This window comes from Cydia amplana, chromosome 1 (assembly GCF_948474715.1).
Source record: "Cydia amplana chromosome 1, ilCydAmpl1.1, whole genome shotgun sequence".
In the NCBI taxonomy this organism is placed as follows: Eukaryota; Metazoa; Arthropoda; class Insecta; order Lepidoptera; family Tortricidae; genus Cydia; species Cydia amplana.
In genome coordinates this window covers 11,374,911-11,393,148 of record NC_086069.1, presented here as the reverse complement: position 1 = coordinate 11,393,148, position 18,238 = coordinate 11,374,911, and the positions used below count along the sequence as shown (strand labels likewise).

At 35.2% G+C, this 18,238-nt stretch overlaps 1 protein-coding gene across 1 annotated transcript in view; it reads right to left on the bottom strand.

Moving 5' to 3' along the window:
* Positions 1–214: 214 nt before the first annotated feature.
* LOC134648513 (tachykinins) overlaps positions 215–18,238 on the bottom strand; it is a 75,917-nt gene continuing 57,893 nt past the window's right edge. The window contains exons 2-3 of the mRNA XM_063503038.1: positions 1,898–2,618; positions 215–466 (exon numbers count right to left, since the gene is read on the bottom strand). Of these exons, the coding sequence (XP_063359108.1) occupies positions 435–466; positions 1,898–2,612 (747 nt within the window). The 5' untranslated portion in view covers positions 2,613–2,618 and the 3' untranslated portion in view covers positions 215–434. The remainder of the gene's footprint in view (positions 467–1,897; positions 2,619–18,238) is intronic.

The following is an 18,238-nucleotide window of genomic DNA, read 5'->3' as shown; positions in this document are numbered from 1 at the left end:
AGCCTTAACAAAATGTACAATACATTACAGTATATCATTAATTAAAATAATTATAAAACTTCGTTAGATAACATTTCTTAAAGTCGAATCGAGAAACAGGCATCTTAACAATTATTAAAATAATATTAAGTACGAAGAGATAAGTAATTTTATTCAAAGATAACAAACAATACATTCTGAGGGCGTCACTACTTCCCACTTAAATTAAAACAAAAACTATAAATCTATCTACGTACAACATTTATATTTAATTTCCTGGTAACGTTATGAAAACAAGATGTTCATTAATCTAAAGCTATTTGTTTAAGCTTAACACTGCTTAGGTATAATCTTGACTACTTCGAAAGCCGAAAGGCGCAGAGCAGTACAATTAATAAGATATGTGGATAGAAGAAGTCTTTTGGAGCAAGAACTGATCGCTGCACTGATGACACTTAGTTTACTTGCTCATCTTCGGAACTGAACTCTGAAACAAAGCAAAGGACGCGTTAAAAAATTGTAAAAACATATAGTAAATCACTTTATCGAGAAAAGGTCTAGTAGGTAGGTAGTCCCCTTGCGCTTCACTTTGCGGGTGCACTGCCGTGCCCCCAGATCACACTTATTAAGTACCGTAGAATGGGGTTACTTAGATTCGCGGGGTAACATCAATTTTTGAGGAACAGGGAGTGGATTTTTAAACGCAAACTTAAACATTTTATGATGTGGTTGGCATGCTTTACAAAAATAGATGATGAAATCGTTCCGAAACGTATTCCTTATACTTAGTTTAAAAATCGATGATCAATATTACCCCACGAATCAAAGTCACCCCAGTTTACGGTAGTCCATCATACACTGCTGGTAGAGTAAATTGATATAGGTGCGATGTTTTATTTCATCTTTTCAGTCTTTGAAAATGGAGCTTAAGTCATATTAAATATTGGTATCACGGCAATCATAAAGATGACGTTCGGATATCAATTGCAACTGCATTTAATGCAGCTAAATTAAGCGGCGGCAGTAACGACGCGGCAACAGTAATACAGTTGACACCCGAATGTCACTTTTAATTTTAAATAATTAGAATGCAATTTGACCTTTTAACTGCATAACGGAACTCAGTACCTAATACGTAATGAAAATAAAACCGAATGAATTGAGATGAATCTTCATTTTCATCGAATTTAATTAATGCCAATTGTTTTTCACCAGACCAACTGGTAGAGGCTCTCTTGATTATTCAAAAACTGATAAGAAGATAGTTGCATTTTATTTACATGTGAGGCAAAGTACCTAAGCAAATGTTGAGTTGTTTTCTTATGTTCGCTGGTAGAATTGACTTTTACATGATGATGTAGAATTATAAATATTTAATAACATTCATTTTGAATCGATTTGTTTTAATTTTGTTTCATATTTTACAGTTAGTATTTTCCTTGTGCTGGTGTGGCGAAAATTTTATGTTTCACTCGGTGGCAAAATTAGTTTAACCCCTCGAAATGCTCAACATTCCATTTTTCTAACCACTCGCTACTTTGAAATACATAGAGTCAGACCAAGAAAAGTCTGCAGCGGATTTGATAGCCCATGCAGTGCAAGTGTTATTTTAAACGTCAAACTTCTATGAAATTATGACGTATATATAACACTTGCACTGCGTGGGCTATCAAATCCGCTGCAGACTTTTATTGGTCCGACTCTATTTCTCTTGCTCGTGTATCAATATTAGTACGAGAGGTTAAACAACAACTTTGCCCCCTTGTAAAACAAATCACTATTACTCGCTTCATCATACATAGGTACTTATAACGTAAGTACATCATACAATACATATTTATTTACATTTTATGGCGAAGCGAGTTGTTTTTACCTAGATAATGGTGTCACCAAGTACGTAGTTACAAAGGTAGTTTACCGTCGGTCCATTTCTTGCCTCGCACGCCAAAGAAACCCATCTGCGCCTTCCTTTTCGGCCACGGCCCATTTTGGCCCAACAAAAACTTGATCTCCTGCGCTTCGCTGCTTTTCATGTCCCTTTTGCCCCTCACCGCAATGAATCTGCCTCGAAAGTTAGCTTCAAAAGGCTGCCCGGATTTCTTGCCTCTGACGCCGTAAAATTGATTCATCTTTGCCGCTCTTTTGTTTATTGCGTTAGACATGTCATCCTCCGCCGACTCGGGCATGGAAACCTCGTTTTCGTCGGACGCTCGCAACCTCTCCAGTAATTCATTTAACTGGTAATCCTGCAATTGATTGTGTTGTTCCGGTATCGAGATCGGTGAGTAGTCTATTTTGCCTCTGAAATATCCAGTATCGTCGTAGAGTTCGGACGACGAGTGAGGTGGGAATAAAATGGAATCGCGTTCTTTTTTGCCTCGCATTCCGAGGAATCCCATGGGAGCTCGCTTGACTTCTTGATCGAAGTCGTATAGATCCTTTTTGCCTTTGACGCCGATGAAGTGGTATTGTGGTTTCCGTTTAAAGATGTCGGGGTCGTCGAGGTCGGCGAACTTCTTGCCGCGCATGCCGACGAAGCCCATGGGCGCGCGCTTGTCCTGCGCGCTGGCGGCGTGCTGGCCCAGCTGCACGCACGCGACGATCAGCAGACAGTACACTCTGGCCGTGTTCATGGTGGTCTGTAACAACAATAGTCAAGCATTATCAATCGTGTCTCTAAAAGGGCCCGATATCGTCCGGCGGACTGGTAATTAGTGGGCTCCTTAAAAAGGCAATCCCAAATGAGCTGGTCTAGGCATAATACATATATTATTCCAAAATAATCGTTAGAAAATATTACGCCACACTTCAAGCAAAAGCTTTGTGGCACTTAGGTACATCCATTTAATAAAAATATAAGTTGTATGGAAAAAAAACTCCTTCGATCATATATAAAACAATTTTTGTAGAAAATATTTATTAAGCTCAATTTTTTGTGGGCGTTTTTTTTTAAGTTGTCCCCTACATCTTTTTTTCAAATTTGGAATTTTTTATGTTATTTCTACTCAGAATCAGGAGCTCTTTCTATCCTAATAGGAGAAAAAAAAGTGTCCCAAAATTTCCATACATTTTTCGGTCTTTCCATACAAAGTCTATGAAAAATGGTGACGGAATGGAAATAAAAAACTTAGGACACTTTTTTTCTCCTATTAGGATAGAAAGATAGTGATTCTGAGTAGAAATAACATAAAAAAATCCCAATTTGAAAAAAAAAACAGTAGGGGTCAACTTTAAAAAAAAACGCCCTTGTATGCCCATCCATAAGGGTTACTTAGCTACGTTTTTGCCATTTAACCTACGGAACCCTTGACTACTTGTAATGTAATAAAGTAAATAAATACGAAGTACAAACAGTGAATCAAATAGTTTTGTTTTAATTGGTGTAATAGTTGGAAATAGGATTCATATAGGTATACATAGGTAGGTACCTACTTTATTTTAATATGGCTCGATTGAAAGAAACGGTCGCGTTATCATATCATTCAAGTCTACATAAAAATATTTTCCCGCCGGCCTGGATAAAACTTTTGCTATTGCGATATTCTTTCTATAAGTCCATGTTTACCTAATGACTCGGTTTTTAATAAACAATTAAAAGTTTAAAAAACCCCTGAGTAATTATGCAAAAAAATGCCTTGGATCATTTTGGGTAAGAGTTGATACTCTTCAAACTGCTTGATCGATTTTTATCAATCGCTAGCTTATTAATCGCTTTATTTTTATTTACTTAATTTTACTACTTAATTTTACAGTGCATTGGTGTTAGCTGTAATGCTGTAAAATTTGATTTCAATAAATATCAATATCAATATCAATATCAATCATAGCATAATAACCACCACAAGGAAACTCGCTTTCACGTAAAAAACCGCATCGACATCGGTTCTTCCACACAGACAGACATTGGCGTCAAACGTATAACACCCCTCTTTTTGCGTCGGGGGTTAAACATCAAAACGACACCAGGTAGATAAGTAGAAGTTTATCAAATTTCAACGAAACAAATTTTGTCTAAGTATCACAAGTAAAATAGCTTCTTGAACCGCGGTGCGTGGTCGCGAATAAATGTCGCTTGTCTAACTAAACAAGCAAAGGTGGCGAATTGTACACTGGCCCCGGGGGCTGACGCACGACCGAACACACTCTAACGAATACCCGTAGGCTAGGACTACGTCTACTTAAATACTTTTACCCAAGTCAGTCTGCGCATACTAATAATAATTAAATGATGTTATGTATTTCAATTTTATGCGTGTAACATAATTATGGACCAACTAGCTTCTGCTCACGACTTCGTCTGCGTGGGATTATGATAGATAAAATACCTTTATTAGGTCCTAAATATGTGAAAAGTAGCAAAATTACTGTAAAAATGTAGGCACACCTCCTGGGATTGAGCAAACTCGTATTACGCGCATTTAGGACCAAATGAAGGTATTAAACGATTTCCAGCTTGCAGGGAATTTATTCTTCAAAACGCTAATGGTTTTAATTTGAATGGCCTAATTCCCCTAGATTCTCCGTTCCCTAGAGTCTCCCCTAGATTCACAATTTCTTATATTAATCTCGCTAGTAAAGGGGGAGACCCGTGACTTCGTGTTCAAATAAAAGTCTTGATCGCTTGGCGATTTCTATAAACAATTGTCATCTCGACTTCGGCCCGGAGATATATAGTAATGGACCCTATAATGGACGTGGAACCGGTAATGGGACATAAAACCACAAATCCTCTAAAATAAGTATGTAAAAGTAGTTTATAAACACTGGCAATATTTTACCATAAATAAGAGTCATAGAGCTGTTTAAGTTTGACTTTTTATTAATTTCGGTTAATTTTTAAGAAATTGGCGCCAACCCAAAAGTTGTCGTGTCACTGGAAAAAATAACCAGTAAGAATTCTTAACAACTTCGCTAAGAGAGGTGAGTTCATATATTAAATTGTAATTAATTATTACTTAGTGTAAACTAGAATGTGTTTTGTTAATTGCATTTACCATGAGATAAGGTATACAACACATTATGTTGTGACTCTAGAGATGTATAAAAAATAGTAGTTTTTTGCCCAATCCCATTATAGGAGCTGTAAAACTGCATACCTCCTATGATGGGATAATTTACATAATGATGCTTGCCATGGCGTAATTTCATGTTTAAACAATACAGAAGTATAATGTAGTTACTCGTACGAACTATGTCAGGAGGTCTTCTCGGACTTCGGATAAATTAATATCGTTTTTACAAAATTTTATTTAACTTGCCCTGTTAGTTTGTATACAGGGTGGATTTTCTTTTTGGGTCAGTGAGGGTAGCTACCAGATCCCGTGCTGCGACGAGAAAACGGTCTTAGAAAACCTTCCCTCGATTTCAAATTAATGAAGATTGGCTTTTACAGATTTTGGAAAAAACATACAGGTTGCGAGAAAAAGGTAATTTTTGACAATCTTTTTTTTGATGCCAATCGATCCCATTCCTATTGAGGATCAAAAGCTTGTATGGAGCTAAAAAAATTCCGGCTAGAAAAGCCACAAATCGAGGAAAACTTTTCCCATACAATTTGTATGAAAATCAAAACTTTTATTTTTCACGTGCTATTTTTCTATGACAATTGATTCCATTCTTATCTAGTATCAATAGTTTCTTTGGGGTCAACTTACGATAATGTACTAAAAAGCCACAAATTAATAAAAACTTTTTCCATTGACCCCAAAAAAACTATTCATACCGGATAGGAATGGAATCGATTGGCATACAAAAATAGCATGTGAAAAATATAAGTTTTCATTTTCATACAAATTGTATGGGAAATGTTTTCCTCGATTTGTGGCTTTTCTAGCCGGATTTTTTTTTGTTCCATACAAGCTTTTGATCCTCAATAGGAATGGGATCGATTGGCATAAAAAAAAAAGTTTGTCAAAAATTACCTTTTCCTCGCACCCTGTATGTTTTTTCCAAAATCTGTAAAAGCCAATCTTCATTAATTTGAAATCGAGGGAAGGTCTTCTAAGACCGTTTTCTCGTAGCAGCACGGGATCTGGTAGCTGCCCTCACTGACCCAAAAAGAAAATCCATCCTGTATTAGTTAGTGTGGTTCAAATCTTGGAAATGGCATTTGAGCCACTTTCGGATTTCCGATTGAGTTGAAATTTTGGATACGTATGCAAATCGGATGACAATGCAATCGGGTGACAAAAATGACTAATAACTAGTTTTTTGCCAAAAACTTATTCCCTATTCCAATATCTTATACTGATAGGGTATGCCCATTATAGGGGGCCCATTACTGGATCCACGTCCATTACCGGGGTTCCATTACTGGAGCTTTGGTGTCCATGACTGGAGAAAAAAACCATACTTTTAATTTATTAATTATGTGGAAACTAACTGCAGTATCTTTGATACAACACGCCTGAAATATGAAAGAAGGATAGGATATTCATCTTTTAACAAGCTAAGCGGTAGAACTTTTACATGTATCAGGGAAATATCACAAATACTCAAAATTTCCTCTTAAATGTCCCATGACTGGTGCCGTTACTATAAGTGACGATTAGTCTAATTTGCCTGCTTTCTGTTAAACGAACTGTATGTTCCTTTACCATCATTTTAGTGTAAAAGATGACTCTAACTAAAGTAGGTAGATGTAAAGAAGACAATGCTGTCTTTATTTTGTATTTTAGTATTGTTATGTCCTTACTTAAATATTTAAAATATAAAAGCTTCGACCTATGTATCAAATCGCAAGTAAGTAATTATATTTATATCTTCTCTTCTTCTTATTATTTAAGAGCTGTGCTCTTGTTGGTGGAGCAATCTCCAACGCATCTGGTCCTCTGCCAACTCCTTAACCTTCTGGTATGACACGACCTGAACCTTTTCTTTTATTTGGTTGAAATATTTTTTCCTCGGTCTTCCTCTTCTTCTCTTTCCCTTTATTTTTCCTTCTATTCTATAATATTTATGTATGTAGTCTAAAAATATGAACGTAGAATTTAGTCGTAAACTTTGGTCAGTAGGCATTAATATAGTTTATCGCAGACCCTATGCCGTTTATTGGGGTCCGTGGTTAAATTCGTTATCTGAATGTCACAGGCTAATAAGGGTTAACTGTTTAATTAATTAATATTGCTACTTTATTAGGTATTCCAAGAATTTATAGGTATATATAAAAAGAGCTTTTAGTTTGGTGTACATTTTATATAAAACAAATTCTAATTTACGGTACGGTACGAAATGTACGAATGTGATGTCAGTACACGCACCATGCTTCGGAATAGTACCTATAAAAGGTTTGGCAGCACGATCGCCATGTACATATAAATTTTAGTCATCCTTAAACATTATAAAGTACCTAATCTACCTTAGCAAATTTTGTTACATTATCCATTTCTATCTGCGAGTTCCTGTAATTGGCTTTGTATTGTTACCTAAATAAGTTAATATAATGTTTTATAGCTCTTGGTTACATAAATAGGTAAATCAGATGTACCTAATATAATACAACTATACTTACCTACATGACACAATATCCCTGTTTATAATAGGTACCTATTTATTTTATTAAATATAACACGGGACTTAATCGCGAATAATTATCTAATTTTTAAAATGTTACCTCCGACGTTTCGAGGACCTCTACTTCGAGACCACGGGGACATCGCCGCGCCATCCTCGAGTCGTTTTTAAAACTTAATTATACGCGATTAAGTTCCGTGTTATACTTAATTATGTGTAATAATTGTGAGAGTTTAAAAAGAGACAAGAAATAAAACAGTTCAGTTTCTGGAAAAAGCTGTCAGAAATGCTCATGTCTCTTATCTCACAAAACAGACTACCAACTTATTCAAATGTGGCTTCAAAGTAACCATTTGTTTTTATTTTAACGTTTAACTGACGGTCGGCATCGGTAGTTTGTATGGTTATTGTTATTGGCAAAAACGTATTGCACGCTTATGAAGATTAGCCTTGCTTTGTGAATAAGTAAAAGGGATATTTATTTATTAATTATTTTAGGACATATTTATTGAAAACACTTAATAGCGATAGCGGTTCTCCAAAAAACGCTGCAAATGGTGTTAAAGGTCTGAAAATCGGTACTATTGATCTTTAGGACATTTGACCCGCAGCACCAACAAATAAAAAAAAAACGAGAGAAGTTATGACGTCGTCTTTTTTAGTATGGAATTTAAAAAAAATTGTTTAGAAACCTATCGTGTGTGGTAAACGAAAGGGCTTTCTGAGCGGATTCCAAAAATATATCACATCACTACGTTTTAGTCATTTTTTTTTAATTATAATAAAAATAATTTTCAAAACACACCAAGTTTAGGTTTCTCCAGATACAATACCGTTCAATATTTTTTTGTAAAATATACCTCAAATTATACCTAATATCCTCATATGTAATCCTAATAAAGCAATCTTGAAAATATTTATATTTAGTATTTTTTATTTAACTTTTCATTTTTCACCTCTCGTTTTTTTTAATTTGTTGGTGCTTCGGGTCAAATTGTTTCAAATGTTCTAAAGATCAATCGTACCGATTTTTATAACTTTAACATAATTTGCAGCATTTTACTGAATTTCTCTGTGTACCTACCGCCAGTGCTATAATAGACAAATTGTCCTTTAGGTACATTAATTATTTATATAATAATTAAAATAGATTCTCAAACCGACTGAATACTAATTACAATTAAAAGATTTAGGTAAACGTTTAAAGTTATAATTATCTTGTAAGGAATCATCGAGTTTAGGAAGGTTAATTAATTAGTAATCGGGTGCTAATAAAGTTGTTATACGAAGTAATCGTTTGTTAAAGTGAACGTCTTTAGCAGACAGGTGTACAATCACGATTCACGACCTTGAATCGTTGAGTAATTTACTCTATAACCTAACCTTTTCAGTCTGGTCACCCCTATGACTAACTCGGTTTGTTGTATTGTTTTATTAGGTTAGCTTATTACCCCCGTAAAATACCAGTTTTACCCCCACGGGGGTAATTACCACTTTTAGGGGTAATTACCACAGTTAGGAACCACTGCTCTATAATAAACATTCAAAATTCATAGAAAAGCATAGAACAATCAAATGCAAGCACGCTCTTAACCATATACAGTCGCCATCAGATATAGCGGCCTTAGCCTTAGCTCTCAAAAATATCTAAACACGCCACTATTGGCGGGGTGTTAGAGTGCGTGTTCAGATATTGTGAACACCTTGGCCGCTCCGATATATCTGATGGCGACTGTATGCTCGACGCTGACGCCTAACGCCATCCAATCTGTTTAGCCAATGTATGGCGATTGACGTTAGCTCAACGGTACAATTAAAACCAGGACATATTTATGTTTAATCAGTAAGGTTATTTATAATAGTAAACGTGTATTTCACCGTTTTACTAGGCAGGTGTCCAGTTTTGTATAACGTAGCCCAGTATTTAATTTTAAGCGGGAAGAGGAGTTTGAAAAAAGAGGTTTTTGTTTTACTTCGGAATGGTGTCAATATGATACCATATATGAATTTGGCACTCTAGATTTATATGAAAACGATACCAAACATGGCCTAGTAGCTTCACTGACGTAGAAATCAAAATAAAATTGAAAGCCCAAATAAACTTACAATAGAGGATATGTCGAAAACTATTCAAGATATCGAAAATGTAATAATTGTAATATATTTAATCAGCTTTCGTTTTGTCTTGTAGTAATGTCGCTACGACGCAAAGTTTCCAAGATATAAAAACAACTGAAAAATTATACGTGTACTTTTATAATGGTTCATATTAACCGTCACATGTCAACAGAAATAGAAAAAACTTCTTCCATGCGCCTATGACGCTGTTTTACCCCTGACGAGGGCTGACGGCTCATTAGCAAGCCCCCCTCTCTCTTTTTCCCACACGCAAAGTCATAAGTGTGTCCCCCTCGCACACCACTCAGGTACACTGTTGTCTCTTGTTTAATTATTTTTTAATTCTAGGTTGTGCCTTGACTGGGAGCGTGGCGATTTACAAACTGAAACCAAGATACAGACAGTAGTCTCTTTCTAACAACTACTCATAAGAAAGAGTTTTTTTAATACGACGCCGGTGGCAAACAAACATACAGCCCATCATATGGTAAGAGGATACCGTAGCCTACGTCTACAACCTCATTGATATAAGGTACACGTGCGTCGTCAAGTTTTTGAAAACCTGAACACTCCACTTTGAAGAACGCCATACTGTAATTTCTCAATTACCTAAACGTCGACATCTCGTCATTATTTTATGGTTAGAGCGCCCGCGGAACGAAGTTCCTCTGATGTCGCACAGCACAGTACCTACGATACACAAAACAAAAGCGGTTCCCAAGCCCTGGCTACATAGCCATTGGAAACATTTTTTTCGGACTTCCGGTTCGAGCGCCATCTTAATAGTCACGCCTCGTGATTAATTCCTTTGTTTTTAGCTCATTAATATTGTTTAAAGTGTAATATCGATAGCTTATTATACAGTGAACTAATGTGGCAGTGTGCAGTGAATGGAGAATTAATCTTGAAACGCGTTTAACCCCCAATTTGGAGTCAACGGCCGGTAGTCCAAATGCTACTTGTAAAGACCGGCTATCGCTTTACAAGAGCTAATAAAGTTACTGTACAGTGTACACTGACTGTCCACCTTGATACCAACTTGATACTGGCGAAATAGTCCTACTGGACTGAATGCCATAAAATTGAAAGCCATAAAAGTGAAGAACAAATAACAATTTACTTGACGTTGGCTACGGGCAACACCGCCCTCAAGTCCATAACAAGAAAAAGAAAAATAATTTTTTTTTGGCCAAGATATGTAGAACCTAAATAACCAGCGCGCCGGCGGGCGTGACCACAGCCTGAAGTTCCAAGGCTAGGTATAGCTTTTAGGTCAAAGTCAAGAGTTTACAGCATTTTTTGTTTAATTATTACTTACGTATTCCTGACTAAAATAACCAAATACTAGCTACCTACTTCTACCTAAAATTCAGTAACGAAATACAGTCAAAACAGTTTTAGGTACTTATCTTTTAATGTTTACATAATAATCCTATTACACACATAATATCAACGATCGATCGTTTTAATTATACAACCGGGGTTAATTTTTTAGAAATTACCAGATATACAGGACGTAACAAAAATAGTGGGGATCCGTTTAAGGGCATATTCAGCATAGGTTATAGGGCACAATTAGTCATAGTTAGTAATTAGTAAGTTATGTAATTTTAGTGTACTATAACGTAACATAACCTGTAAGTTCACACTAACAACTATGGACTGTAATTGTCTGAAAATAAATATGTATTTTTTTAAATTAATTTATAATCAGTAGATTAGGAAACGTATAAAAAAAATATTACGCGAAAAAAAATTTTTTTTTGCTATGGGTGTAGGTCGCGTCGGCCAACCCTCCACACAAAGGTCAGAAATTCTTCTCCACCATACCCACTATACCCTTAAAAATGAATCCCTACTAATTTTTTTTTATTACATTCTGTATTATAAGTATTGAGAAATAATATCCAAAACACGACTCTACTGTCAAAGCTATAAAGTGGTAGTGTTCAGATAGATTTGAGAATTGTGTAAGTATTTATATTAAAAATATATACATACGAGTACGGCGACTTTATATTGTTACCTACGAGTACATACTGGCAATTATTCAGATAGTAACAACCAAATTAACAATTTAACACTTTTAACACATGCCACCTTAATGTATTTAAAACCAACGGACCTAATGCAAATTTTTTTATAGGTAGAAGGTACATTTATAACGGTTATTTAAAACTCCTTATAAAATTTGACGTTTTTCCGATGAGCAGCCATAATTTATAGCCAAAAAATAAACTCTTATAAAAATGTTAAGTCTCGAGAGGCAGCAGGGAAGAACTCGAAATAGATTCACCTAAATCCATTAAAGGGATTTAACTTGTAGTGAATCCCATGTAAAAAAAACTGAGCAAAAACTCCTAATTTTTTTAAACCGTTGATAACAAACTTGCTATGTGATAACAGTTTTGAATGATTCACGGTTAGATTCACTAGACTTATATATCCCGGTCTATAAGGCGAAATATCGAGAGCTCGAAAACAATACTAAAGATAATCACGGTTCATATCCCGGTCAATATAAGTCTAGTGCTATGTGATGTTTCAAAAATGCAATTTTACCCACATCGCGCCATAGCACTTTTGTTTTGTCGCGCGACGTTAACGACAATGCAATATGTCGACCCGTACCGTACTATCGCGCGGTGTCGGAGCACTTACGGGCATTCATGATAAATAAATTTGTGGCACCGGCCATTGTCAAGCGATAAACGATCGATGTATTTAGTTCTGTCCAATGTATAGTTTTTGAAAATATTTGTAGGTGGAAGCTTTTTTAATGCACCGTGTAGTGACGTGATCAGTGAAGGTTTATGATTTTGATATTTTCAAATAATTGAGTTTATTCATATTTTATGCAGAAGTTAATCTCGTGAGACTTGAAGAAATTATGCAATAGTTTTATGTTTGATACCGGTGCAAGTGATCTAGTCCAAGTATGAAATGTGTGAGTAAATATTTGTGCTATTTCGGTCTTTATGTACCTATGTATAGTTGCAAACAGGTACACAAACCTAGAATAAACAAGCGTAGTAGAGTATTTCTAAGGAACAAGCTCGAAACAAAGGGGAATCAGTTCTCAACTGAAGTGTGGCAAATGCGGTTGCGTCTGATGCACGAGTGGCGTCGTTAAAGGTGTTAGTCTCAACAATCACCGCATTTGTACTTCTGCCAAATAATTGGAGCGACGTAAAGTTGTTTAAAGTTCGATCCGCTAGCGTTGCGATGAAAAGGCGTTTACTTAGATAAAACTTTTTAAATTAGTGTGTTTTTGAAGTGAAAACTTCTTTAGCGGCGCCGGCGCTGTGCACTTTTTGAGGTGGGGAAAAAATGTTAAACTCGCGACAGATGAACAGATCACGTGACCGTAAGACGATCACGTGACCGTAAGACGGACAAGTGACCTGATCGAAAAACTGTTACATGTAATCTGGGGGCACGGCAGTGCCCCCGCCAAGTCGAGCGCGAAGCAAACACTGCCGTACCATCCTTTACTGGAACCATTTCGCCGCATTTTCAGGCTCCTATTTGAGAACCTCTGGATAAGACCAGAACGCAGAAATTTTCGTCATTCAGTAAGCTATAATCACATACTTAAAACTTAGTTCCGAAGTTAAGCGAAAGCAAAGTTTCGCATTTATGACACTCACTCACTCACTCATGATCATCAGAATAGAACTAGTATTTCCCATAAACTCAGAGAGCTGAAATTTGGTACAGAGTTAGGGTTTAATAGCCACATAAAGGGAAAACCTAAAAATATTGCAATATCAGTCACGTTTTAAAGATCTAAGAACTGCATAAGTAAGTTTGTAATCCCATATAAATATATGATATTACAAAGTTACTGTTGCAGTTCCTACAAATAGGTAAAGTAAATGTACACTACGATGTACGATGTGAGTATGAATGAAGATATGTTTAGTTATGATATGTGTATACATAGTATGGGTATGAGTACCCGAAAAGAAGGACTGCCTACAAAAAGAGATGAGATCCCATCAAAAACATTACATGTAAAAAGGTGCAAGTCTCGCAACGCTTTTACTACAAAAAAGTTTTGAGATGTAATGTGAAACCAAGTCGGTTATTTTAATCAGTGCCAGGGGGTGTTAAAACCGTATCAATAAGATATCTTTAATTTGTAATACATATAATGACTTGGCAATCGCACATAATGCTTTACTCGTACCGTACTCGTAAATATGTGTAATGCTCAAACTGCAATTAGCGCTAGCGTTATGTTCAATTAGAATTATTTTTAATAGGTGACGATGATCCTTTTGACATTATGCAGCCGTGCGATGGCCAAGTCATTATACGTATTACAAATTAAAGATATCTTATTGATACGGTTTTAACACCCCCTGGCACTGATTAAAATAACCGACTTGGTTTCACATTACATCTCAAAACTTTTTTGTAGTAAAAGCGTTGCGAGACTTGCACCTTTTTACATGTAATGTTTTTGATGGGATGTCATTGAGTTTTTCTTTATTGATTTAAATGCCATCGAGTGAGTTTCGCTCTAACTGGTATTAATATAACTCGAGTACTAACAGTGATGTGCTTAGGGTTAGGGGTTTCAAGTAATGCGACGAAATAACGCTAGATGGCGTTAACCTCAATTATACATAGTGCATTTTGCACTAGTCATTGAGTTTTCATTTCTGCCGGCACTCCCTGAGTGCAACCCGTTGTTATTTTTTTAATAGGAATAATTATAATCACGCTAGCTTTCCGTGCTTCCGCTATTCCAATAGCTTTGTTCCATAAATAACTGTAAATATAGGTATTCTTAATCACAGTAAATCAGTGGTCCTTGACTATCTCCCGATTTGTATGAAAATAAGGCATTTACCAGTGCGTTACCATGTTTTTGCATTAATCAACATTAATATATGAATTTTGGTCAATAAAACGCTATAATTTGGTTCAGGTACAATTTGGGAATACACATTTTATTCACGAATTCAATATCTATGATAGGCAATTTCAAATTCTGGCAATAGATGAATAGGTATTAAAAGTAGAATGACCCATTTATCAAAACTCGTACACAAATGAAACAATTTGGTTTAGAATTAGTTCGTTCCGCGCAAATGAACGAAAATAAAATTTGGTCGCCGGCGGCCGGAGTAACCGAATGTTTTATGGATTTAGATAACATCATGTACCGAGATAACGAAATGAAACTTCTTTTTCAACGATAGCTTCAATAGGTCGCTAAAACCGAAAATATTATTGACTGAACATTTACTCGCAGGATTTGCATTGTAATCCCACACATAAATAGATGCTTTTACTTAAACAACAGGTGGTTTTAGTTTAGCTACCTACTCGCAAGCGGATATTGGATTTAGTTGTTTCTAAAACGGATAATCAAACTTGGGACTTCCTACTAATCCTAGTTTCGACACGTTACTGTTAGATAATGTGTACCTACAACAAAATACAATAGAAATTAAACTAGGAAAATGTATTTGTAACTGGTCTCTAAAACTATATATGATAAAGATTTTGCCAATAGAAAAAAAATACTTCTATTCTATCAGGTAAACATAATACCTAGTCGATGACTTTTGTAATATAATGCTTTAAATACCATAAAGATATCAAATCTTTGTAGTGTTAAATAACACTACACGGAATAATAACCATCTAATGCAAGGACTGCATTGTTTAACGTGTTGTGTGTTTCATGGTCAAGTTTCTTGTTATTTTAAAATTTTGCATTTATTCCCATATTTTCCATTTAACTTTATCATACCTATTGTTCTAATATGTTGCCTAGTTAAAAAGCGATTGAAAACGTTCGCAAATTAAACATATCGGTAAATTGCAAGACTATAAAATTAAATATCTATTTTCTGTGTTTACCTGACAGTTGTTTCCATTTCATTCTATATTTTTATAATACAATTAAAGTTACACGCCTATTACACAAATATAACGTATCAGTACGTATTTGGAAAATGCGTTGAAATTTAACAAACTAGGAACGTATTTATCTAATAAAAGAATCGGCGCAATAAGTCAATTACTCTGAATGGCTTCTTTGACGCAGGTGAGGTGAGAAGCAATTTGCCAGCTCACGTGCCTCGTCATTGTCATTTTATTAATAGCATATTAAAATTCGTGAAAATATGACAAAAGAACGACAACTTTATCGAACACACGTTTGTAATTTAATGATTTATAATTTAAATGACCATCATCGATTCGAAAATAACTTGCAAAGGCAAATATTTTAAATTTGTTATTATATTATTAAGTTTGCCTGTTAAACAATAATTAATTTGATAATCCGTATGTCAGTATGTTTTATTTTTAAATAAAAAAACTTCATTTCATAAAATTTCGTATGGTACCAATCGTTGATTAATTTAATTGGTCCATGAGAATACGGGTTCTTAAGAAAATAGAGCGAGGTTACCATTTACTTATTAAATTTCCTGCTTTTTAACTCAACTTCCAATTCATTAGAGTTTTCAAAATTCCCTTAAACTAACTAACTATTTTGGCTCTTAAAAGAGAGCGTGCCACCTGTCCCGATCCTTCGCAACTTTCTGTCATTTACATTAAAACACTACATCAGTGTATAATAAATAATATTTATAAATTAACGGGGTTTTCAAAAAAAACATAATTTTGCCAATCCTTAATTGCGTTCGTAGCGTTAAACGCATAACATCTTTAATTATTTTCCAATTTATAAACAATTACGCACCGTTAATTTGACAAACAAGGATTCCACATCTGAATTTCGATTTAAAACCTGACCGGATTTGTACAAAATCCGTCCGAAATCGTGACCGGCATATTTCGATATACACTCTGCACTCCCCGTACTCGTGCTGCGTGATTGAAACTTTTTAAATTCAAAACAAATATTGCATTGCATTCGACCAACAGACAGCCAGCGTATAGCGCCGCACATAGGGGTATCTGACCCTAAAAGCTGGCCAAAATTATTTGTTGACATTTTTAATATTATTGGTATTGAAGCTACACTTAAGCTAAGCTTACACTATATTAATTTATTTTGGTCAGGTTTTACACATTTTCGCTTCATTACATTGGGGTCGGATAGTTTGTATAATTTACAGTTAATACCGTAAAACGAGGTGACTTTAGGAAATTTTGGGGATACTTTGATAGTTTTAAAACTGCCACTAAATTATCATTATTCATTATTTTCTCGAACTGTTCGTGTAACAAGTTAGATTATTATACATACTTGTTTACCTACTACTAAAAAATCCGAATAAAAATATGTAACGGCTGAAAAACTGAAATATCGAAGTCGCCCCTGCATTTGAAAGTCACCCCGGTTTACGGTACAAAAATCATTATAAATTATGTTTATCTATCAAACTGTTACTATAACTTACTAGCTTTTGCCCGCGACTTCGTCAGCGTGGAATTAGTGACAGCAGCTAAAGAGCTAAAGTAGGTATAGCGCCTGTATAATAGCAATCATTCAATTTGCACATTGCTTACTTCAATTATTAGGCAATGAATTAACTCTTTCAATTACACCCCCTTTGAACTCTTTTCAGGGATGATTTCCGACATAAAAACTATCCTATGTCCTTTCCCGGGACTCAAACTATCTCTATACCAAATTTCATCTAAATCGGTTCAGCGGCTTAAGCGTGAAGAGGTAACAGACAGACAGACACACTTTCGCCGGCGAGTCGGCGTCGGCCAGTAAACGCAGGATTACCAATACATATAGAATTTTAAGAGTACCGGTACCTTAAAAGAAAAAAATAGGACCCCTTATAATACGAGTGCTCGTGCATCTGTCTGAACGTCTGTCTGTCTTTCCATCTGACATAGCCATGCAATTTGCCCCAAAACTACTGGACCGATTTAGTTGAAATTTAATAGGTACTCAGATGTAAGTCGGTGACCCAAAGACGGACGTTTAAGGTAAATTATTTAAATTTATGCTTGGCTGCCATTTTTGGGGGTCATTAGAAACTGTAATTAAAATTTTGCAAATTATATTGTTATCTTGTGGAAATAAGGCGAACATAGATGAAAATTAATTCTAATTATTTGAAGGTGGCTTGCGAAAACTGAATCAAAACATTTTTTTGCGTTGCGTATCAAAATTCTAAGCTTACTTTAGAATTTGAAAGTATGTGGTGTGGTAGGTAGGGGGGTATATTATAGACTTCTAACGATAAAGGCTCAACTCGCAGGTATCTCTCTATTCACATTTAATCACTTTATCTTAAAGGTTATAGAAACAAAATAATTAGTAATACAAAAACGGCGAAATTAGCTTTTTCTAAAAGAAAGTTAAAACAATAGGAAGCCTGGCTAGAGAATACAACTTATACTCTTCGCTGTTTTCATCTCACGGGTACAAAACTACGAGTATGCTTAACCTGGATAAAAGTGCTGAGAAGTAGTTAGCCATTTATAACAGATCTATTCAAACTTTTAGTTTTTAGGATTTGCTATTAAAATAATATGGTATAAGATAAGTGGGTACCTACTAGCATAAAAAAGCTATGGCAAAGCTGTAACCTATTATGATATTTTTGTATTTATATTTATTTAAGTTTCGATAGTTATTATATAATTATAATATAATAAATTATGATATAATTAT